The sequence below is a fragment of the Salvelinus sp. IW2-2015 genome, linkage group LG23 (genome assembly GCF_002910315.2).
Source record: "Salvelinus sp. IW2-2015 linkage group LG23, ASM291031v2, whole genome shotgun sequence".
Lineage (NCBI taxonomy): Eukaryota > Metazoa > Chordata > Actinopteri > Salmoniformes > Salmonidae > Salvelinus > Salvelinus sp. IW2-2015.
The window spans coordinates 37,691,898-37,716,829 of record NC_036863.1 but is presented as its reverse complement, the minus strand read 5'-3'; the positions used below and the strand labels follow the sequence as shown (position 1 = coordinate 37,716,829).

At 43.5% G+C, this 24,932-nt stretch overlaps 3 protein-coding genes and 1 pseudogene across 3 annotated transcripts; 2 read left to right on the top strand and 2 right to left on the bottom strand.

The window, feature by feature from the left end:
* Positions 1–3,096: 3,096 nt before the first annotated feature.
* LOC111951201 (vacuolar protein sorting-associated protein 51 homolog) lies at positions 3,097–10,256 on the top strand. The gene is made up of 11 exons (XM_023969268.2): positions 3,097–3,397; positions 3,619–3,748; positions 3,878–4,024; positions 4,158–4,377; positions 4,841–5,762; positions 5,898–6,113; positions 6,259–6,342; positions 8,007–8,141; positions 8,292–8,413; positions 8,577–8,664; positions 9,652–10,256. Exons 1-11 carry the CDS (start codon positions 3,200–3,202, stop codon positions 9,910–9,912), a joined length of 2,523 nt encoding a protein of 840 aa, XP_023825036.1. The 5' UTR covers positions 3,097–3,199; the 3' UTR covers positions 9,913–10,256.
* Positions 10,257–10,720: 464 nt separating this feature from the next.
* Positions 10,721–16,578, top strand: LOC111951202 (delta(14)-sterol reductase TM7SF2). The gene is made up of 11 exons (XM_023969269.2): positions 10,721–10,800; positions 11,190–11,257; positions 11,403–11,599; positions 11,701–11,755; positions 12,092–12,286; positions 12,399–12,502; positions 12,625–12,744; positions 12,944–13,112; positions 13,227–13,307; positions 13,832–13,954; positions 15,673–16,578. The coding sequence occupies exons 2-11, from the start codon at positions 11,200–11,202 to the stop codon at positions 15,831–15,833; spliced, it is 1,263 nt and encodes a 420-aa protein (XP_023825037.1). The 5' UTR covers positions 10,721–10,800; positions 11,190–11,199; the 3' UTR covers positions 15,834–16,578.
* Positions 16,579–16,659: 81 nt separating this feature from the next.
* LOC111950955 (zinc finger HIT domain-containing protein 2-like) lies at positions 16,660–18,790 on the bottom strand (annotated as a pseudogene).
* Positions 18,791–19,692: 902 nt separating this feature from the next.
* On the bottom strand, positions 19,693–21,687 carry LOC111951157 (large ribosomal subunit protein mL49). The gene is made up of 4 exons (XM_023969193.2): positions 21,265–21,687; positions 20,874–21,024; positions 20,369–20,493; positions 19,693–20,177 (listed from the first exon to the last, which is right to left on the bottom strand). The coding sequence occupies exons 1-4, from the start codon at positions 21,373–21,375 to the stop codon at positions 20,031–20,033; spliced, it is 534 nt and encodes a 177-aa protein (XP_023824961.1). The 5' UTR covers positions 21,376–21,687; the 3' UTR covers positions 19,693–20,030.
* Positions 21,688–24,932: the final 3,245 nt, after the last annotated feature.

Genomic DNA, 24,932 nt, shown 5'->3' with positions numbered 1-24,932 from the left:
AATATGAAATGTTGATGTGTAGTGGTAACAGTGACACCACCTTTTAGATTTTACCCTTGTGATAGGGGACCTTTATTACAGTTCTCCTTCAGATGGAGTTTATGTGCAATGACTATGTACACTATATATACAAAAGTATGTGGACACCCCTTCAAATTAGTGGATTCGGCTATTTCAACCACACCCGTTGCTGACAGGTGTATAAAATCGAGCACACAGACATGTAATCTCCATAGAAAAACATTGGCAGTAGAATGGCCTTACTGAAGAGCTCAGTGACTTTCAATGTGGCAGCGTCATAGGATGCCACCTTTCCAACAAGTCAGTTTGTCAAATTTCTACCCTGCTAGAACTGTCCTGGTCAACTGTAAGTGCTGTTATTGTGAAGTGGAAACGCCTAGGAGCAACAACGGTTCAGCCGCGAAGTGGTAGGCCACACAAGCTCACAGAATGGACCGCTGAAGCATGTAGCGTTTAAAAATAACCTGTCATCCGTTGCACCACTCAATACCAAGTTCCAAACTGCCTCTGGAAGCAATGTCAGCACAAGAACTGTTAGGACCTTCGTTAAATGGGTTTCCGTGGCCAATGAGCCTAAGATCACCATGCGCAGTGTTAAGGGTYGGCTGGAGTGGTGTGAAGCTTGCCACCATTGGACTCGGTGGAAATGTGTTCTCTGGAKWGATGAATCACGCTTCACTATCTGGCAGTCCGACAGACGATTCTCAGTTTGGAGGATGCCAGGAGAACGCTACCTTCCCAAATGCATAATGCCAACTGTCAAGTTTGATGGAGGAGGAATAATGGTCTGGGGCTGTTTTTCATGGTTCGGGCTAGGCCCCTTAGTTCCAGTGAAGGGAAATCTTTACGCTATAGCATACAATTACATTCTAGACGATTCTGTGCTTCCAACTTTGTGGTGATGACAGTTTGGGGAAGGCCCTTTCCTGTTAAAGCATGACAATGCCCCCGTGCACAAAGTGAGGTTCATACAGAAATGGTTTGTCGAGATCGTTGTGGAAGAACTTGACAGGCCTGAACAGAGCCCTGACCACAACCCCATCGAACACCTTTGGGATGAATTGGAACACCGACTGYGAGCCAGGCCTAATTGGGGGGGCGGCAGGTGGCCTARTGGTTAGAGCGTTGGGCCGGTAACCGGAAGGTTGCTGGGCCRGTAACCCCGAGCTGACAAGGTAAAAATCTGTCATGCTGCCCCTGAGCAAGGCAGTTAACCCACTGTTCCCCGGGCGCCGAAGACGTAGATGTCGATTATGGCAGCCCCCCGCACCTCTGATTCAGAGGGATTGGGTTAACTGCGGAAGGCACATTTCAGTTGAATGCATTCCCTTTCCCTTTAAAAGAAAATTACAAATATATTGCCCAACCTCACTAATGCTCTTGTGGCTGAATGGAAGCAAGTCCCCGCAGCAATGTTCCAACATCTAGTGGAAAGCCTTCCCAGAAGAGTGGAAGCTTTTAAAGCTGCCCATGATTTTGGAATAAGATTTTTGACAAGCAGGTGTCCATATACTTTTGGTCATGTAGTGTATCATTCATTGAAATGTATGCTACGCTCTTGGAAACCAAACAACACGGGGGGGATTGTATTATCTGAATGGASGGCGATATTGGAGGCTCTGCAACTATCTTGTTCAAACCTCAGTCTTTGTACCAAAACAAACGTGTATCTTGTGGTAGTCTTTGCCGCTCTGTGCTAAACACAGATTCAGAGTCTCATGGTTATCATGGACTTTATCTGCATCCCCCTCCCAGAAATGACAAGGCCTAGCATTCTAGCACTGTTATTGTTTATATTGTACACCATGCAAGGGCAGCTTGACTTGGGAGGGGAGCGACTAAAGGGAATTTTCTGATGTGTAAACCGATATTTATTTTTAGAATTGTTAAATGGTTAAATGTGGGTCTGGGTTAAGGTAAGGGTCCGTTTTAGATTTGGCTAGTCGGTTTGCACATCAGAAAAGTCMATTTAGTCTCACCCACTTAGCTGACCATTCAGCAAGAGGATGTGTTTCCTGATGACAGTTCTTCTGCTGGCCTCTCTTCAGTATGAGAGGAGCGATTCTACTGTATATCTCTGATGCAATTAAGTGTTCATAAGCTGAAGAACGTGGTTTCCACTATGCTATAACTGATATTGTCAATTATGCAAACGTGGATGCAAAGACAACAAAATGTTCCGATTCATAATTCCTAAGGCACGCGATCTATGGATGTGGTATTCCTTTTTAAAAAGATTGTAGTGTACTCACTTGCTGTACATGCACAGCATTCAATATCTTAGACATGCACTATTGCTACATCAGAAATACTGTAAAGTTTTTACCTTTGGTCATTATTTGTATTCTTAGTATTATTATTGGAGTAATAACTTGGACTAATATTTTTTGACTCTGTTTCTGTTTCTGTCTCTCTGTTTCTGTCTCTCAGTTTCTCACACTCAAATGAAGCAATAGTCTGGATAAAAAGACCAAGTGCCTTTTGTTTCTTTCAGTATTAATTTGGCCATTGAGAGACTTACCTGGTAAACGTGTAGGCTTGTTTGTCAAACATGATCTGCTCTGTTGGCTGTGTTTACACAGGCAGCACAATTCTGATATTTTTCCYAATTAGAGGCAAGATGGCTTATCTGATTGGTAAAAAAAAACAATTAATCAGATAAGCTATCTTGCCTATATTTGGGCAAAATATCAGAATTGGGCTGCCTGTGTAAACGMAGCCGTAGACACTAAAATATATCGAACCCTGTAACTTCACTGTTTTCTTTCCTTTGTAATTTATATAATGTGCACTACCAAACTTAACCAGTGACTGACTAGGTTTAGTTAAACCCACAAAACGTTTTTTTATTCAGCTTTGTACTGTTTTGACAAAACTATAAGATTTGTTATAATTGTGTTTTAAACCTTACTATCAACGTTTTTTTTGTCCATATTTGATCAATAMATTTTTTTGAATATCAGATTCTCCGTTCCTTGACTTTGTGTTCTTTGAGTCATTGCTGCCACCTACTGGCTCGTTTCTCCATCACGGGCTTCWCATCGGGACATGTACGGTAACTTCTCTGTTTGCTTTAGTGGCGAATAGCTGGTTGTCTGTTTATCTGGCTGTCGGTTACATTTAGCTGTTCTTTGGTCTGTCCTGCAATTCATAACAATTTCGCTGGTATTTAGTCTWAATGGACGGGGATATTTGTGCTACCGCTACGGCCACCACACCACCTGACTCCGACCCAACGCGGAAGCGCCGAGTGCACGGTATGTTGAAGCTCTATTATGGGTTGAACGAGGAAGGAAAGACCGTGGATCAAGCAGAGTCGATGAATCCTTGCGATATARACGGCACGCATTTCGATCCTGAGGTTTATCTCAATAAGGTAAAATCCAATTTCTGTGTCTGGATGCGACACATATAGTTAGCTATTCTTTGACCATAAGACAACAAATGAAATCCAGAGGCWAACGATTGTCTGTACAAGAGCCAATGCCAACTGCTTATCTGGCATTGGTGTCAGTCACCCARGTAGTACAGTCGCTCAGTGATGTCTGTTAGTTGTCTTGTCTTCAAAACTGACCTTTATGTCATTGGTGGCTGCAGCTTAGGAGAGAATGTTCCCTTGGAGAGCTGATGGACCAGGAGAGCTGCATGGTGAAGCAGATCCGCTCCTTGGACAGTGACATGCAGACATTGGTGTATGAGAACTACAACAAGTTCATCTCTGCCACAGGTAAGCAAATCGGGGACAGTGTAGGCAGTGCATTGGATATCATGTTATTACATTGGATCATGTTTGCGTCACTCACTGTTCAGTATACATACCATGTAATGAATGAATGCCCTCATCTCCTCCCACTAGACACAATCAGAAAAATGAAGAATGATTTTAAGAAGATGGAGGACGAAATGGACTGTCTCTCTACTAACATGGCTGCTATCACAGAGTTCAGTGCACACATCAGTGGGACTCTTCAGGACCAGCATGCACAGATAACCAAACTGTCAGGTTTGTAATGAAACCTGTGGTGACACGCCTCCATCGCCTGAAATAAACTAAATAACAAATCGTAKTTGTTGGTCATATACCTATCATTGTCAGATTACTTGTTCAAACYTTTCCTCTCCCTCCCCCCACCCAGGAGTCCACACTCTCCTTCGAAAGCTGCAGTTCCTGTTTGAGCTGCCTGCCAGGCTGAATAAGTGTCTGGAGCTGCAGGCTTATTCCCAGGCGGTGAGCTCCCATCGTCGTGCCCGCTGCGTGCTGCAGCAGTACAGCCACATGCCCTCCTTCAGGGGCATCCAGGATGACTGTAATGCCATCATGGACAAGCTGGCACAGGAGCTTAGGCAGAAGTTCAGGTAGGAGAAGTAGTCACTTGTGGAAAGATTCTGCGTGCAAACCGAGAGAATCTGTCGGGACTGAATGGGATGCTAGGATAACGAGCAGCAGTAGATCCGGTGTTTGGTTTTTCCTCACTGGCGATTTGGACAAATCATGATTTCACAGGTGTTCGCATCATTTGAATTTCAGAAGGGAAGGGGACATTCGGCCCCTAAATTGCAAAGAGAAAGGGTGGCGATCCTCGTTCCGGTTCCGCTCCTTCTAGCTTTTCTTGATCTCTTCTCTTAACATGTATGGACCCAGAACTTAATGGAGAAGCTGACCAATTACCTGAGACTTTAGTTCTGTGTTAACTGAGATTAGTATGGCTGCAAAACAAGGTTCTTTGAATTTTCATTTCTAGTTCATATTCTATAGTAATAATACATTATGCCTCTGCATGGATGCCTTACCTCTGCTAGGTGTTGACTGTGTTTGCAGAGATGGAGGTTCGAGTGCGAAGGACCTTTCAGAGTGTGTGGAGCTTCTGCTGCAGCTGGATGAGCCAGCAGAGGAACTGTGTGACAAGTTCCTGATCCACGCCCAGTCACGACTGGAAGCAAACCTCCGAGGACTGGAGGCGGAGCTAAGACCACCATTGTCCTCTGGACCCACATCAGTGATAGATCCCTCCATTGGCCCTGCCCGCAGACTGTCAGCTGCACCCACTGCTGGATCTCCCACTGACCCCACCTTTCCAGGCAATCCCTTCCTCTCTCCCAGCTCAAGGACTGATATTCTGGAATTCATAGACAGAGGTTGCAATGAATTCGTCAGCAGCCTTTGCTTGGCCATTGCCTCGTACCAAGAGTTGTTTGTCAACCGTCCGCAAGAGGGTAATCTGGCCTCCAAAAACATCCCCCATATGGCTATTGGCAAGCTGCATGCTTTCGTGGATGCCCTGGCCACCTGCTACTTCTCGCTGGTGGAGAGGAGGATACAGGAGGAGAAAAGTGTTGGAGACAACTCTCTTCTGGTCCGGGCTCTGGACCGTTTCCACCGCAGGCTCCAGGCCGTAGCCAAACTGCTGCCTGGGTCTGCTGTGCCCAGCCAAGGGACTGAGATCGTGGTGCGAGCAGCCAGGGAGAGGATCAAGCAGTACCTGGCAGCCCTGCAGAGCTTCTACCTGGACAGCCTGAGAGACGTGAGGCAGGCCCTAGCAGCCCCTCGGCTGGGTGGAAGCTCAGCTGGAGGTGGCTCTCATCTGGCGGGACCAGCCACTGGGAAAGATGCTCCCGCCAGCCTGCCAGAGCTCCTCTCCTCTCTGTCTGCCTCCATTCTCAATCAGATCAAGTCAGTGCTGGCATCAGTGCACCTCTTCACCGCAAAGGACATCAACTTCTCCAATAAGCCTTACTTCAAGGTGAAATTAAYACTGATGCTTTTGTGGGTTAGTTGTATCCCTCAGTTTGTGAGTTGCTCTGATAGTATGCCTTATTTTCTGAATTTGGTATGCTATTTATTTCATTGACAACTCTCTTTCACCTCTCTATTTCAGGGGGAGTTTTGCAGCCAGGGTGTGCGTGAGAGCCTTGTGGTTAACTTCATTAAGTTTGTGTGCCAGTCCTCACGTCAGTTCTGTGAGAGTGCGGGAGACAGGGGCGGCTCTACACCCCCTGCCCTCCTACTGCTGCTGTCACGCCTCTGCCTGAACTATGAAACCTCCACCATCACCTATATCCTCACCCTCACAGACGAGCAGTTCCTCGTGCAGGTAAATATGCCAATGAGACTCTGAACACTTCTTCAATGCTGTTGATGGGAATGTAAGAATATCTGTCCAAATAATAGGTCCTCTTTAGTCATGAGAAATGTGTATCACATGCTGTTATATCCTCTTGTTTCTCTCGTTTTCACAGCATCGCTCTCCTGTAACTGCAGTCGCAGCTTTATGTGGAGAGGCCAGAGAGGCAGCACAGAAGCTACTRAACCATTATGTTAAGGTAAAGTGCCTTCAGAAAGTATTCACACCCCTTGACTTTTTCCACGTTTTGTTACATACAATACCGTATAATGTCAAAGTGGAATAATGTTTGACATTTTTACTAATTCATTAAAAATGAAAAGCTGAAATGTGTAGCTCAGTAGAGCATGGCACTTGCAACGCCATGGTTGTGGGTTTGATTCCCACAGGGGACCAGTATGAAAATGTATGCACTCACTACTGTAGGTCGCTCTGGATAAAAGCGTCTGCTAAATGACTARCATGTAAAAATGTTAAGTCAGTAAGTATTCAACCCCTTTATTATGGTAAGCCTAAATAAGTTCAGGAGTAAACATTTTCTTAACAAGTCACATAATAAGCTGCATGGACTCATTCTGTGTGCAATAATAGTGTTTAACATGATTTTTGAATGACTACCTTATCTCTGTGCTCCGCACTTACAAGGTCCCTCAGTCGAGCAGTGAATTTCAAACACAGATTCAACCACAAAGATCAGGGAGGTTTTCCAATGCCTCGCAAAGAAGGGCACCTATTGTTAAAAATAAAAAGCAGACATTGAATATCCCTTTGAGCATGGTGAAGTTATTAATTACACTTTGGATGGTGTATCAATACACCCAGTCACTACAAGCGTGCTTCCTAGCTCAGTTGCCAGAGAGGAAGGAAACCGCACAGGGATTTCAACATGAGGCCAATGGTGACTTTAAAACAGTTAGAGTTTAAGGGCTGTGGTAGGAGAACATTGTAGTTACTCTACAATACTAACCTAATTGACATAGTGAAAAGAAGGAGTTCTGTACAGAATAAAACTATTCCAAAACATGCATCCTGTTTTCAACAACAAAAAGCAATTAACTTTTTGTCCTGAATACAAAGTTATGTTTTGGGCAAATACATCACATTACTCAGTACCACTCTCCATATTTTCAAGCATGGTGGTGTTGGGTGCATCATGTTATGGGTATGCTTGCAATCGTTAAGGACTGGGGAGGTTTTCAGGATAAAAAATAARTGTAATGGAGCTAAGCACATGCAAAATCCTAGACTAAAACCTGGTTCAGTCTGCTTTCCACCAGACACTGGGAGATGAATTCACCTTTCAGCAGGACAATAACCTAAAACACAAGGACAAATCTACACTGGAGTTGCTTACCAAGAAGACAATGAATGTTCCTGAATGGCTGAGTTACAGTTATGATTTAAATCTGCTTGAAAATCTATGGCAAAACCTGAAAATGRTTGTGTAGCAATGATCAACAACCAATTTGAGGTTGAAGAATTTTKAAAATAATTTGTAAATATTGTACAATCCAGGTGTCAAMGCTCTTAGAGACTTACCCAGAAAGACTCACAGCTGTAATCRCTGCCAAAGGTGATTCGAACATGTATTGACTCAGGTTGTGAATACTTCTGAACATTTCTGAAAATACGTTTTGACCTCATTATGGGGTATTGTGTGTAGATGGGTGAGAAAAAAACATATTTAATCAATTTTGAATTCAGGCAGTAACACAACAAAATGTGGAATAAGTCAAGGGGTAGGAATACTTTCGGAAGTACACATTTTCCCACTTTACCAACAAATTACTATTGCTGCGACTGGCCATTTCAGGCCTATTTCTTCTATTTCAATGCTGACCCCTTCTCTCTTGTTGTGGATAGGTTCAGGGCCTGATCATATCCCAGATGCTGAGAAAGAGTGTGGAGACACGAGACTGGGTCAACACTATCGAGCCACGGAACGTCCGTGCTGTGATGAAAAGAGTGGTGGAGGACACCACCTCTATTGATGTGCAGGTAATGTCCGTTATCTATATAAAACCCTTTGGCATGTAGGAAAACTGTAATCACTGTATAAATGTGAGTGGACAAAAGCATCATCAGTGCTAGGAATCTAAACGGCTTTACTCCCTCCCCTGATCTGTCTCTCCTTGTGTTTCCCTACAGGTGGGTCTTCTCTATGAGGAGGGGGTGAGGAAAGCCCACAGCAGTGACTCCAGCAAAAGGACCTTCTCTGTCTACAGCGGCTCTAGGCAGCAAACCCGCTACGCCCCCAGCTACACACCCAGGTACCAGAACTACAGTCGCCTACCACACAACCCTTTCATAACAACATAATACATTAACACTGCATCACAATGTGTGGATGTTTAGCAGAGGCAGGATCAGTCTAATGTTAGTATGATGGCTATCTTTCCTAATGGCTTATGAACGKTTTTTGTCTCCCTGCAGTGCTGCTATGGATACCAATCTCCTGAGTAATATACAAAAGCTMTTTTCTGAGCGGATCGACATCTTCAGTCCTGTGGAGTTTAACAAGGTGGGTAGGGAGGGATCACAGAGCTCTGGTAGCTGAGGGCCTAGAGTAGGGTTCTTCAACYGTTAGCTCGCTGCCCACCTATGAGTAGCTCGCAAAGCAATTCTAAAAGTACAGGCAATTTTTTTTCAGGTGTTCCATCGCAAACTGTCATAAACATAAAGCTCCCGGCTACTATCCAATCAAAGCAACATTGACATTATCCCACCCCTGTTTAGCGCCTCTTGGCTTTAAAATCCAAWTGGAACACAATATCTGCCAATTAATYTGCAGCAATATTGCATTTCTGTCTGTTTGGTGYGTRCATTTGTCTATGCTCACTCCGTAAGTAGCTAGTTAGCGATGTTAGTAATGATAACATTTGAGAAGGTCGTTGACTGCAAAGTAGGCTTACCTCACAGATATCAAAATTATTTGTATCAATTGGGTGGCCATTGTTTTTGCAAACTCGGCCATGACATGTTGCAGCAGTAGGCCTAACAGAAACATTGCYAGACTGAGCAATGAAATGCACAATTAAAGGGGAATTACACTCAAATCAAACATTGTTATTTTAATTTTTTCAGACATTAAAATTGGTCTTCGGATGTGATTTGAGAATTGACATGGACTCAGAACATCCATTTTCATTGTTTCTCTATAAATAATTGTAATATGGAGAGTTTAAAAAAAGGGAAGAAAATCCAAAACCAGGGAAAATAAAACAGAACTGAATTCTGGAAAATACAATAGAAAATGTTATGGGGCCCCTTAGAGGTGTTTATTAACCATTATTTTACCAGAAAACAGAAAACACATCTCTTTTACAAGGACCTGGTGAAGAGTTGCAGGGTAGAGGAGAAGAGAAGAATGTGCCTATTTGAAAGCTATAAAAAAAAAAAGAGTAACATTTTTTTTAAAGTAGCTTTCATGCTAGAAATGTTGGAGACCCCTTGCGTAGAGACTGTCTCTTACACCCCCCAATTTGACAGTCTTAATCTCCTCTCTCAGGTCTCTGTGTTGACAGGAATCATAAAGATCAGTCTGAAGACGTTCCTGGAGTGTGTCCGCTTGCGTACCTTTGGTCGTTACGGCCTGCAGCAGATCCAGGTTGACTGCAACTACTTGCAGATGTATCTGTGGCGCTTCGTCTCCGATGAAAACCTGGTCCACTTCCTACTTGACGAGATTGTGGGCAGCACTGCCCACCGCTGCCTGGACCCCGCTCCCATGGAGCAGAGCGTGATTGAGGTCATCTGTGAGAGAGGTTAAAGGCCAGAGGTCACATTGGTTGAGGAACTGGTGAATTGTGATGGTGAAATTGAAGAGTGTGTAACAGGTTAAAACCAACAAAATACCTTGAAGTTAACTGAACATTGAAGATTGGACGAAGAGGGCTTTTACTTGATACTCTCGATTCCCATGATGTAAATGTGGGACAGGAGGGGGATTGAGGTTACCGTACTATGAATGTTATTATGAATGATGTTTGGGTGGGATGCATCTATATTAATTTGATTMGTAATTACAAACATTATCATATGGTAATATGAATTTAATTTAAAAAATCTAACTCATAAACGGATATAAAGCAGAGTTGTGCCTCCTGCCTTCAAGGACATGTGATCTCAATTATTTGTATTTCTCTTGTTTTCCTTTTGCACACTTATTCTTGCAATTTAAATTAGAATAATTATGTTACAATTAATAATCTCTGTAAAGTATGTTATATAAAGTGTCAGTAAGTAATAAGTTTAAGTAATAACTTTGTTTCAATTAATTTTGAATCATGATTGATTAATCATCATACTTTGAATCAATTATGGAAATAATGTTTGCGTAGGTGTTGCGTGAGTACTTTCTCACGTCATAAGCAAGAGTCCCGTCTCTAGCAACCAATAAGAGCGATGTAGAGTAAAAAGGTGTACATTAAATTTGACCATCACWTTTCTCGGCCCTATGATATATGTGGTCACCGCCCCAGCGTAAATTTGATTGGTTTAACGCTCCCCTCTCCATGCTCTTCTGATGACCATGGCTTAATCCCATTGGTTTAGAGATGGGTCATGTCAGGGGGGTAGCTTTGGGGCAGTTCYACGCACGCGTTCTTATCGTCGCACTCTACTTGTTGTTTGGCGTGAGTATACATGAGGAATAAAGGTGAGTGACGYTATAAATTATGCGATGTTGGAAAAAAACATTTTAATATTCTTGGTTTACGTCCAACGCAAAAATGTTCTCTTTTGCTGTTATCTATTAATGCGCATGGAATTGTTTTTCTGTGATGTAACCTGTCTATGTTGTAGTATCTGTYYACATTGTGTAATTCAACCGAATCGTATCCTCGTTACGCTAGAGAATAACTATATTGGCAGAGTTATGTTTTTATTTCTCAACATCAACAATRAAGTAGGACATTATAGTAGTCACTATAGTCTATACTAGTCTAGTTCATTCAGAGAATATGAGATAAAGGTCTTTATTGCTGCCTATACACATTTGTCTTGAGCGTGCACTCTACCAGTGTCCTCCTTTTAACATTTTCACAGGAGACAGATAATGAAGTTCAACAAACAAAAATCCCCACAAGCAGAAAAGGAATTTGGGGGGACTTTGGGTGAGTCGAAGTTTGTTTGCTTTATTAAAAAGAAAACACATTTTGCATGTTCAGTTTAAATAGGCATATTGCAATCCCATCTCCCACCCATTYTCTTCTCTACCAACTTCACTTCCTTGGTCTCTCTTCCTCTTCTCCCTTGAAGGTGCCACCTGTATCCCTGTCTTCTTGCCCCTGACGGTACTTTACCTGCTCTGTGTATGTCGCTCCCCTGTGGCCAGCGTGCTCCAGTGGCCCCCTGTCCTGCCCCCCACAGCCCAGCTATGGGACCCCCTGGCCCCTGTTCTCATACTGGGCTGGATGGCCCTTCAGAGCTTCTTTTACCTGCTGCCTATGGGGAAGGTGAGACGAGCTGTTAATTATGAATACCTTTGAGTTCTGGAGTCCTTGTCACGTTGTCATGTGAGGTTCGGCTGATACACATATCTCTGTCTTACCTGCAGGTGTCTGAGGGGATGGTGCTAAAAGATGGCTCGAGACTCAAGTACCCCATAAACGGTATTGTAGGGTTGGCGGGTGCAGAAATAAAGCTTTGAAGTAGTGTGTTCCAATGTGTACAGTTTCAATTTTAGGCAGGTTTGATTTGAGCTGGGTGTGAAGAGTTAATTGGTTATGTTTTCCTTTCATTTACTGCAGGTGTCATTGACCTTGAGCTATGCAGGCCATTAGTCCACAATGATTTATCTTGTTGCAAGCTACTCAGTCCAAACTCAACAATTTTTTTWAATGATTCCTTCTCCCAACTAATTATCTATTGTATCTATCCCTCCCACCTGCTCCCTCGCCCTTTCTAGCTCTGTTTCTATCTTTCTCTATTTCGCTCTCCCTCTACAGGTTTTCATGCCCTTTGCATCACAGCTGTTCTGTTGACATTGTCACTATGGCTGGGGATGCCTCTGGGGTATCTCTTTGAGCTGTTGTTGCCCCTGGCAGTGTGTGCTATTGGGGTGTCATTCATCCTCTCCCTCTACCTCTACATATGCTCCTTCTGGGCCCCTCACCATGCCCTCGCCCAGGGGGGAAACACAGGTAAGGGTGGTGCAGGATTAGAGAAGTAACATAAAATATCAAGTAAACAACATACATCAAAATGTATTAGAGGTTTTCCTGTATAGGCTCACGCCTGCTATATGTCACACAGGAAACCCCCTGTATGATTTCTTTATGGGACGAGAGCTGAACCCACGGATTGGAAGCTTTGATCTGAAATATTTTTGTGAGCTGAGACCAGGTCTGATTGGCTGGGTGAGTGGAAATGGAGCAAGGGTGACTCGATTATATGAAGTAAAATATAATTGTGTTGATATATATATATATATATATATATATATATAAAAATCTGATCGAACATACTCTCTTCCAATTAGGTGGTGATTAACTTTGGGATGCTAATGAAAGAGGTGGAGCTACGGGACTCTGCCTCCCTGGCCATGATACTGGTCAACAGCTTCCAGCTGCTCTACGTGGCGGATGCTCTGTGGAATGAGGTGAGAGGACAGTCCACAGGAATAGCTAGGAAATAACAGTGGTATAGCAGCGGTAACAGAGTGATGCCAATTGAATGTGTTGTGATGTTACACTGCGGATGTATATTGAGCCCTAAAATTCATTTCATTTCTGCAGTGCTGTATGTTTCATTTGACAGTGGAATATATWTTGACTGATGCTCTCTCTGTGATGTTGCAGGAGGCTGTGCTGACCACCATGGACATAGTGCATGATGGCTTTGGGTTTATGTTGGTCTTTGGGGACCTGGCCTGGGTTCCCTTTACGTACAGCCTGCAAGCTGCCTTCCTGGTCGTGCACCCACAGTCCCTCAGTCTTCTAGGAGCCACAGCTATAGTCACATTGAATGGTAAATCATGTTTCAAGATGTGGGGTGGGGAAGTGTGCATTCTTCACTTAAAGRTTTGTTATATTTGTTTGTCCCCTTATTAATGGAATGTATTTTATCTCTTCTTGTCATTAGGTGCTGGGTATTATATCTTCAGAAAATCAAACTCCCAGAAGAACCAATTCAGACGGGACCCTACGSATCCCAGTGTTGCAAGTCAGTATTCAACTTCTTGATTCGATTTCCTGTCATGGCAACTTACACACGTTTTGAATTAATACACTTTTCTTAAATCAGTTTAACAGTTTTGAGAGGATAGATAGAATTGGGCCATCTCTCTGATGACATCTTTATTACTGGCTGTTTCAAATTTTGTTTTCCATAATGGAACAAAGTGCATAATGAATACAGTGGACGGTAGGAGGCACCACAGAGTAGAATCTGGCCCCAACAGAAAGAGCAGTCGGAGTGTGAATAATTTGCAGTCTGATCTCTCTCAAATGGGGCGGCACACCGCTACCGCCTAGTGGTTAGAGTGTTGGACTAGTAACCGAAAGGTTGCCAGATCGAATCCCCGAGCTGACAAGGTGAAAAGCTGTCGTTGAACAAGGAAGTTAAACCCACTGTTCCTAGGCAGTCATTGAAAATTYGAATTTGTTCTTAACTGACTTGCCTAGTTAAATAAAGGTAACGCCACGTCCAAAACGAAATAAAAATATAATCTTCCCCCGTGCCTGTAGACCTGGAGACTATTGCCACAGCAACTGGGAAGCGCCTTTTGGTGTCTGGCTGGTGGGGCCTCGTACGCCATCCTAACTACCTAGGAGACCTTCTCATGGCCCTGGCATGGTCTCTGCCGTGTGGTAAGTAGAGCTCAAATAGACCCTCTCTGCATCCAGCCGGCACGTGTCCATAACCAGTGGCTGTACCTGAACAGTGCTACTGACTACACAGTGCCTTCGAAAAGTATTCAGACCCCTTGACTTTTTCCTCATTTTGTTACATTGCAGCCTTATTCTAAAATGGATAAAAAAAATATTATCATTGATCTACATACAATACCCCATAATGACAAAGCAAAAACAGTTTTTTGACATTTTGGTAAATTTTTTACAACTAACAAAACTGATATCTTATTTACATAGGAATTCAGACCCTTTACTCAGTACTTTGTTGAAGAACCTTTGGCAGTAATTATAGCCTCGAGTCTTCTTGGGTATGACGCTACAAGCTTGGCACACCTATATTTAGGGAGTTTCTCCCATTCTTCTCTGCAGATCCTCTCAAGCTTTGTCAGGTTGGATGGGGAGCGTCACTGCACAGCTATTTTCAGGTCTCTCCAGACATGTTCGATCTGGTTCAGGTCCGGGCTCTGGCTGGGCCACTCAAGGACATTCAAAGACTTGTCCCAAAGCCACTCCGGCATTGTCTTGGCTGTGTGCTTAGGGTCGTTGTCCTGTTGGAAGGTGAATCTTCGCCCCCCCCCCCAGTCGGAGGTCCTGAGTGCTCTGGAGCAGGTTTTCATCAAGGCTCTCTCTGTACTTTGCTCCGTTCATCTTTCCCTCGATCCTGACTAGTCTTCCAGTCCCTGCCGCTGATAAACATCCCCACAGCATGATACTGCCACCACCATGCTTCACTGTAGGGATGGTGCCAGTTTTCCTCCAGACATGACGCTTGTCATTCAGGCCAAAGAGTTCAATCTTGGTTTCATCAGACCAGAGAATCTTGTTTCTCATGTTTTGAGAGTCTTTATGTGCCTTTTGGCAAACTCCACACGAGGTGTCGTGTGCCTTTGACTGAGGAATGGCTTCCGTCTGGCCACTCATAAATCATAAAGGCATGATTGATGGAGTGCTGCAGAGATGGTTGTCTTTCTGGAAGGTTCTTCAATCTCCACATAGGAACTCTAGAGCTCTGTCAGAGTGACCATTGGGTTCTTGGTTACCTCCTTGACCAATGCACTTCTCCCCCCATTCCTAATTTTTGCCGTGTGGCCAGCTCTAGGAAGTCTTGGTGGTTCCAAACTTTTTCCATTGAAATGATGGAGGCCACTGTGTTCTTGGAGACCTTCAATGCTGCAGAAATGTTTAGGTACCCTTCCCCAGATCTGTGCCTCGACACAATCCTATCTCTGAGCTCTACGGACAATTCCTTTGACCTCATGGCTTGGTTTTTGCTCTGACATGCACTGTCAACTGTGGGACCTTATAAAGACAGGTGTGTGCCTTTCCAAATCATGTCAAATCAATAGAATTTACCACATGTGGACTCCCAAGTTGAAACATCAAGGATGATCAATGGAAACAGGATGCACGTGAGCTCAATTTGAGTCTCGTAGCAAAGGGTCTGAATACTTATGTAAATAAGGTATCTGTTTAATATTTTTAATACATTTGCAAAAATGTCTAAACCTGTTTTTGCTTTGTTATTATGGGGCATTGTGTGTAGATTGCTGAGGATAAAAAATAAAAATAAATCTATTTTAGAATACGGCTGTAACGTACCAAAATGTCAAGGGGTCTGAATACTTTCTGAAGGCACTGTATTCTGATCTCATGTACTGTATGTCTTGTTCCAGGATTCAACCATCTTCTACCTTACTTTTATGTTGTGTACTTCACTGTCCTGTTGATTCACCGAGAGGCCCGTGACGAGAGGCACTGCAGGGCCAAGTATGGCCTGGCATGGGACAGCTACTGCAGGCGCGTGCCCTACAGGATCTTCCCCTATATCTACTGAGCTAAGCTCGACCGAAGCAGTCAGGGCAGAGCCGGGGCCCGGGAGCATGCAAGGGATATACACTGCATCTGATAGCCAGCTGTGTTGTATAAAGTGCACTTTCTGAACCTCAACAGACTAGACTGAACAAATACTACTGAAATACTGTCTTTTCACTGTCATAATGAATATGTACTTTATACGTGATGACTGTGGAGGAAATGGCACTTCTGACTCTATATAAACTGTCCAGACAAGCTGACAGTTTGGCCCAGCAGCTTTACCAGTTGTTCACAGTAGTGATGTCTTTCTAGTGAGTCTCAAGCATGATCAATCTTGAGCATTAGCTTTCATACTGATCTTTCCATTCTTCCTCAAGATTGGACACTATGGGCTGGTTTCCCAGACACAAATTAAGCCTAGTCCTGGACTAAAAAGCATGCTCAATGGGTAATCTCCATTTTAAAGTGCATTTTAGCCCAGGAGTAGGCTTAATCTCTGTCCAGGAAACGAGCCCTACACTTTATTTCAAATGAGTCACATGTCAGTAACTGTGGTGTATTAGCACTGATCTGAAAGATATTCAAATGATCAGGAAAATGTATGCATGTATTGAAATGGTCATGTTGGATGATATTTGGATAGTGACAGAGTGTTAGCCTGTTTCTTTAATATTTCAAAACTGAAATTGAAGCCTTAACTTTATTGCATAACTTTGTTGTGAATTTTTACAACAAAAAAMCCCCAATAAACAATAGTAATTGCAGTCAGAATAAATGTTTACAAAATTGTGTACAAACAAATAATACCAGACTGGCCCTGAATTTGAATTGAAAATAAGATGGGTAAACATGAGTCTCTTTATTAACTGTTATAGAATACTAAAACATTCTCAATCAACACATCCTTCACTTTTCTTCCGTTCTTCCAGCGTTCTTCAACTCTTCTCCAAAGCACTCATCTCATCCTCCCTCTTCCTGTGCTCTCTCCATAACTCAGCAGCCAGTCTTCTCACCTCCTGGGTATTGTCAGACCCCCAAGCTTGAAAGAACTCAGATTTATTCCCAGCCAGGAAATACTTATTTCTCATATCCCCTTCGGGCAGAGTTGCACTGGCCTGGGATAGCACAGTACGGAGTTGTCTCAAAGCTGCCAAGCAGTATCCAACATCATTCTGCTTACTTCTCCCAGTCAGAATATGAGCCACGGATTCCACAGCTCTGGCTGGGGCGCTGGGGTCCTCTCGGTCAAAATAACCCCCTGGACAAAATGGCTGCCTCCCCTCCCTGAAGGGCCCCCCGAAAGGAGCTGAACACCCTGCCTGAGCTCAGAGCCTCAGACACAGTCAGAACCATCTGGCAGAACTCCTGAGTTAGGTCTGACTCGATGTCACCATTGATCAGGCATAGGGCGAAGGTGTTGCCAAACAGAGCATTGATCAAGCCATTGCAACAAGAGGGGATGGATGGATGGGAAGACCAGGAGCTCAGTGGGATTTTGTCATTGACTGGAGGCACATTAGAGGTTGGTTTTGTCCCCTTGGCCTTCCTCACCTCCTTTCTGTGTTTACCCTTTCTYTGTCCCTGCTCTTTCACTGATTTACCCACACTCTCAAGTCCTTCCCCAGAATCCTTGACTTCGATATCCGCGATGACCACAATTTGACTTTTAGACTCTCTTTCTTCACAACTGGATGAACATGCCCCTTCTGTCCTTTATCATGTCTTCACTGCTTCTCTTGTACTGCTCCCTTCCTGTCCTGCGGTATCATCTCCTCTTCCAGTAGCTCCATCTGGGCTTTTCCCCCTCCTTGTGCTGCTCCCACTAGGGTTTCGACAGGGGGACCAGAGCACCTACAGCCCCACCCTTCACCAGATTCCTAAACTTCTCCTCCTGGCTGCTCAACAGGTCCCACAGTGCCTCTTCAGAGAAAGCATCGATATTCAGCCCGGAGAGCCTGTCAGAAAGTCCAGCTCCTCACTGTCTTCAAACCCCTTCTCCATGTACTCCAATATTTGCAGCGACCACCTGCACTGCTTCTTCATCCTCGTCTCCTAACTATTTGAGTTTGGTTCAAATGTTTTTAATCTCCTCCACACTCACTTCTCTAGATGACTGAATTTCTGCTAACCTGGAGAGGAGCTCTATAACCTGTGCGCTTTCCTTTGTCTCCTCACTACCTCCCATTTTCTCCTCAACAGCCTTTAAAACATTCTCCATCCCTCCCTCTGTCCCATGTTTCAGCCTAAGCAGAATATCCTGCATCTTCTTCCTCCCCCCACTCTCCGTATCTCCCATGTGTTCAGMTTCTGTAAAACAAATTCCTTATAGAATTCCTCTGAGCACACGGAATGATTTGTAGTGCGGTAGTATTCCAGTCCACAGTATCGTGGACAGGTATAGCAAGAGGGTTTGGATAAGCACAGCCTGCACACTTTGCTTTGTGGTATCTGTATGATCASCATCTCCATTCTCTTTCCCTGCAGCTGGTGTCAGAAAATCACTGTTATTGGTGATTACTCTGGCAGGAAGTTCGATTCCACCTCTAGTGATAGTATCAGACTCCATGTCAGTCCATTCGGCGCTGATCCCTTGGTCCAATGTCAGTCAGTAATTTCCTCACAGATGGAGGGATTCTCTAAGTATTGGATTCATTATTTTGGGTGGGCAAATGAGTTTCTAATTCTGATTGCATGCGGATGTAATAATGTTGAGTGAAATGATGAACGTCCAATTTGCCTGGAAGGAAAGATATTTTTGCATCCGAGTTCACTCACAGCATTCAATGTGAGAGAACTTGGTTCACTGGGGCCGTACCATAAGTATCAGTACATCGYCAGACACATGCAAATTCCGATATGGTACAGTAATTCTAATTAGCTCGGCGTTTTATCAACCTCAAACTGTCAAGGAATTAAAAGTGTGAGACTTAACTTTGGAAAAACTCCTACCCTAAATGGTTTCTGAGTTTGTCGCATATACGTCGTAAAACGATCGCAAAAGCAACTAACCGGCGGACATGGAAGCTGGATTATGAAATGGGGTGCGTTTCAGTCACAGGCTGTGTTTCCATTAACTTGTCCAGTGACTTTTGTMGACATTTAGAAARTTCGCATAGAAAATAGATACGGTAATTGCCTGCTAGGGTGCGTTTCCATTCAACTATCTTGGGTTGATAAACTGCTGGATGTAATGACGTTACACCTATATAAAAGTTTTTTTCTCGCAAAAACCTAGTTTCGAATGACAAGTGTTTCCATCACCCATTTAGGAAAATTTCCCATTACTAAGTTGGCGCCAGCGTGTATGCCCTCACACCTATATTTCATGTCTCTGGTAGCCCACCTAAACCAGCATGGATAGAATGTGATAATTGACTAATATTTGCCCTATTTTAATAGTTTATGTCGCCACGAGTCCACTCTATGGTAAAACGTGCACTCCTGTAGATCTTAAATAATTGCATGGTAACTTTTCAGCCAACCCGAAAAGGCCAAGCAATTCAGGCATTCTTGAAAGTCAGGATATTTTTCTTGAAAGCATTAGGCATTTTTAATTAAATGTAGAGTTGAGTTTATAGTGATGACATCACGTGCTCCACGTACCTTCAAATGTAGTCAATAATTACTTTTCATCATTTGTCGCAATAAGAAAGTTATCGATCTTCAGAAAACTATTTGCAGTTTCCATGAGCATTGCAAGGATTTTTTGTTTTTGACATTGCTTTTGGCKWATAAACCTGTGCCAAYGGAAACCTGTCTACATAAACATCACAGCATCGTTCGAGATACTTCCCTCAAGTATACTTCCTATATGAAAAATGTATAATACACCAAATCGTAAATTAATTTGTCAGTATTGACTACACCACTAAAACAGGTAATGGTGATATTATTTTATAGCAATACAACTCATGAATCAAACTTACAACTGATATTGTTCCTGTGGATATCAAATAAAAATAGAGTAAGTGGGTAAAGCAGCCCCCCCCCACCCATAGGAAAGGGCCATTTAATAATTCAACTTTCAAGTATGTTTATCAGCTGAGCGTAAGGTATTCCATACAAATATAATTGACAGAGCACATCTACAAACAACTGTCTCTTAATTATCTATTCTATTTCAATACAGGATGCATTTCAAATTGTTGGGTTTCATGTAGAAAAGTATGCACTCTTTCTCTGACAACTCTTCTGCAACAGTTTATCAGCGGTCCAGTTAGAATCCCTTCTCCACCAGCCACTCCTTCAGCTCTGTATCAAAGTGACCTTTGACCCGAAGTGTCATGGTCACCTCATTGACCTGTGTTGGCAGGTCTTTGCCAGTAAGCTGTTGCAGGTACTCCTTAACATCCTTCTCAAGAGCCTGACAGGAGAAAGTAGCACCATTAATTAGGAGGAAACAATTGCATATTGACAGGAAAACATAATTCAACCCAGGGTTTGCTAGATAAATAAAGCTCTTATACTTCGTCAGTCATCCATATTGATTTGCAATTCCGCCAATGTTACAAAAATGTCTTGACAGAAGAACCATAGAAATTCTGTCTCGCTCACCCAGATGTCCCCTTCAACCTTGCGTACTAGGGTTGTCTTGCGGCTGCCATGGGTGAGGTCTGTGTAGACAGGAACATTGTGCATTCGGGAGCGACGGATCATGTATGGCAAAGCAGGAGGCACCTCTATAAAATGTTGGGTTAAAGGGGGTGAGGAAAAGATGGAAAAACATTTGAGGTTAACCGTAAATAGYACCTGATAAATCGTGATCAAAGATTAACCTAGTTCCATTACATTACACATAAGAGTCATTGGACAAAGGCGTTTTCTGTATAAGGGGGGTTTTGTTAATAAGAGCCCCGACGCTCGGTCTGAACATTAACATGAATCAGTAGCGGTATGGTCTTGGAAGCATAAGGACCCTGTCTTTCATATCACCGAAAAATATACTGTCGGCTGCAACTGGCCATATTTGCACGTTTACAGCGCTTGTTTACGGAAAACAGACGGAAGACAGTTGAATACCGATGCTAATTAGCTATCAATCAACGGTGTCAAGCTTTACCTGATGGAGGAGTCCAGCCAGATGGGGAAGGACCGTCATGTTTAGGGGGAATGGGCACTCGTGAAGGTGGGATCAGTCGTTCMACAAATTTGTATTCTTCTGTAGATTGTAATATCCCAATATTTGCTTCTCCAACTGAGCTACACAATGTCTGTTTTTGAAGGGGAAGAGACAGGGAGAAATGTATTCCTGCATACCCATGATAACTCATTAATGGAAAAAAAACAATCCATCCCAATTCCACACATTACGTATTGCTTGACATTGACACGAGCTAGCTAGTATCCTTGTTTTCATGCTAGCTAACGTTTGTTACTTCGATTTGACCAACATTTCGGCCATGTAAATATATATTTTTTATGAATATATTGACATCAAATAGCCAACTCACTCGTAATCGTATCGTAGTATTTGGAATCCTTGTCGTGTGGTCGTAAAGATTTAAACTTGCCCTAAATCCTCTGCATAACATCGCGGATCTGTGTATGAAGGGGAGCGACATGTTTCTTTAGACCACCACACGTGGGCGGGATCAGAGAATACAACGTCATAGGTATGCGCAGTTAAATACGTCMTTTTCATTCATAAACTGTGTTGGAATATTTTAGTTATTTAAATTTTTACCCCCTTTTCTCCCCAATTTCGTGGTATCCAATTGTTAGTAGTTACTATCTTGTCTCATCGCTACAACTCCCGTACGGGCTCGGGAGAGACGAAGGTCGAAAGCCATGCGTCCTCCGAAACACAACCCAACCAAGCCGCACTGCTTCTTAACACAGCGCGCATCCAACCCGGAAGCCAGCCGCACCAATGTGTCGGAGGAAACACCGTGCACCTGGCGACCTGGTTAGCGCGGACTGCGCCCGGCCCGCCACAGGGGTCGCTAGTGCGCGATGAGACAAGGATATCCCTACCGGCCAAACCCTCCCTAACCCGGACGACGCTAGGCCAATTGTGCGTCGCCCCACGGACCTCCCGGTCGCGGCCGGCTGCGACAGAGCCTGGGCGCGAACCAAGAGTCTCTGGTGGCACAGCTAGCACTGCGATCGAATACTCATACTAACAGTACTATTTGTGACGGAAATTGAGTATATAGTATGCTTATTGGTCAAAGTATGGATATAGTTAGTATACCACAAGTTATCGGAGTCCAACGAGAGCAGATATGAATTCGTTGCTTTAACTAATTATGACAAATGTTAAGAAAATGTTGAACAATGTAATAAAGTGAATTACGTTACACGTTATGTTGGCTGACAATTTGTAAGGTACGCTATCCTTAGGAACCACATAGCATATCATTACAGCAGTATGTACCGGGTATGTTAGCTACCTACTGTAACGTTAGTTGGCTACTAGTACATCGAACTTGCCAGTGTATTTACTTTAAGCTATCTAACTAACTACCCAACATTGATTGACTTGATTATTGTCATTCATAGGAACAACCGATGAATTTACAAACGCTCAACACCGGTTGGATGTGGTAGGCTGTCATTGTAARTAACAATTTGTTCTTAACTGACTTGCCTAGTTAAATAAAAATACATGTAAAAAAACAAAATGTGGCCTGCATCAGTAAAAGTTGGCAAAAAAAATCGAGCAACACAGTTAGTCACCAATGCTCTGGATAAACTGCCTAACCAGCTCTGCTAGGGCGATTAAAATGATCAGAGTGAAGTATTCTCTTATTTTTGTTTGGAAGTAGCTAGCCAGTTAGCTTGGGTGCTTGACTGCCATTGTGAGGTCAGAATGCTTGGAACAACCCTACTCCTCGGCCAGAGCGTCCAGTGTGCGCTCTGAACACTCGAGAGCGAAACGCTTTGAATTTATGAACTAGCACACTCTGGCACTCCAGGTTGAATTTACAAGTAGGTTGCATAGCAACAGCATCAACTTCCGGTAGACAGGCAAAGCGCTAGTATGCTCAACTGAAAGGATACCGTTCGTTTACAGTATACTAAAATTAACTTATAGTAGTATATACTCTTTAATAGTGTACAGTATGTTAGTATGGGTATTTGAACACAGCTTTAGTCAAGACCATAGAGATAGAGGACTCATCTTTGTATCTGTGCCACTATAGCGTCTGTGACAGCAATTGAGGCTATCTTCATTTTAAAGTTGTTAATTTTCCTCTTCACGATTGGCTCATCCCTCCTTATGACCCAGTTGGACATGACTCCGTCGTTGTCACCAGGAGGGATCAGCCAATGAAGTTGGAAGTCCCACCCAGTTGACTACATTAAAATCTGTCTGTGTTAAAATGGTGGATGCCCTCAATGGTGCTTGCTGCCCGTGCTAATATGGCCTTTTGGTCCAGATGACAGGTGGCACGCTTGCTGACCTGCGACTTTTTGGTGAGATATAAAATACATTTAAACTCTGTGTTGTAACATACACTACATGACCGAAAGTATGTGGACACCTGCTTGTCAAACATCTCATTCCAAAATCATGGACTTTAACATGGAGTTGGTCCCTCCTTTGCTGCTATAGCAGCCTCCACTCTTCTTGTATCCTGTGCACGTGACAAATACACTTTGATTTGACTAGCCAGAGTCTCTTGATATTTCCTGTCGACTTAAATGTCAACAAGGACAACTTCTTAATAGGCGATATTTAAAATATCATGAAACTTGAGTCCCTTTGTTATTAGTACACTGTACAAAGTATGTGGACACCCCTTCAAATGAGTGGATTGAGCTATTTCAGTCACACTGGCAGTAGAATGGCCTTACTGAAGAGCTCAGTGACTTTCAACGTGGCACCGTCATAGGCTGCCACCTTTCCAACAAGTCAGTTCATCAAATTTCTGCCCTGCCAGAGCTGCCACRGTCAACTGTAAGTGCTGTTATTGTGAAGTGGAAACGTCTAGGAGCAACAACGGCTTACCTGGGACCACCGAAGCGCAYAGCGCATAAAAATCGTCTGTCATCGTTTGCAACCCTCACTACGGAGTTCCAAACTGCCTCTGGAAGCAAGGTCAGCACAATAACTATTAGTCGGGAGCTTCATGAAATTGGTTTCCATGGCAGAGTAGCCGCACACAAGCCTAAGATCACCATGCACAATGCCAAGTGTCGGCTGGAGTGGTGTAAAGCTCGCCGCCATTGGACTCTGGAGTAGAGGAAACGCGTTCTCTGGAGTGATGAATCACTCTTCACCTTCTGGCAGTCTGACGGACTAATCTGGGTTTGGAGGATGCCAGGAGAACACTACCTGCACCAATGCATAGTGCCAACTGTACAGTTTGGAGGAGGAATAATGGTCTGGGGCTGTTTTTCATGGTTCAGCCTAAGCCCCTTAATTCCAGTGAAAGGAAATCTTATGCTACAGCATACAATGACATTCTAGAAGATTTTGTGCTTCCAACTTTGTGGCGACAGTTTGGGGAAGGCCCTTTCCTGTTTCAGCATGACAATGCCCCCCATGAACAAAGCGAGGTCCATACAGAAATGGTTTGTCGAGATCGGTGTGGAAGAACTTGACTGGCCTGCACAGAGCCCTGACCTCAACCCCATCGAACACCTTTGTGATAAATTGGAATGCCGACTGCGAGCCAGGCCTAATCACCCAACATCAGTGCCCAACCTCACTAATGCTCTTGTGGCTGAATGGAAGCAAGTCCCCGCAGCAATGTTCCAACATCTATTTGGAAGTCTTCCCAGAAGAGTGGAGGCTGTTATAGCAGCATGAATGAGATGTTAGACGAGCATGTGTCCACATACTTTTGCTTTTGTAGTGTAACTTATTACTTCAATATGATGGTTACTATATCAATATTTAGAATAATACATTTTACAGACATAAAAGATCCCATCGTGTCGAACGAACAAATGGTCTGTCGGCATTTATAAAATTGTACCAGCATTTCATGTTTCCATCAGCCCGGTCGCAACTTTTTTCATGCATCACGTAAGTCATCCGCGCTAAATGTTTGGATGGAAAACTGGTTATTGAAAGGTATTCAGCTCTTTATTTTCTTCCCTTCTCCCCAAGGCTCATATTRAGGAATTGGAAGGACTGTCCTGTGATAACCAGGTGGTGTACCCCTGC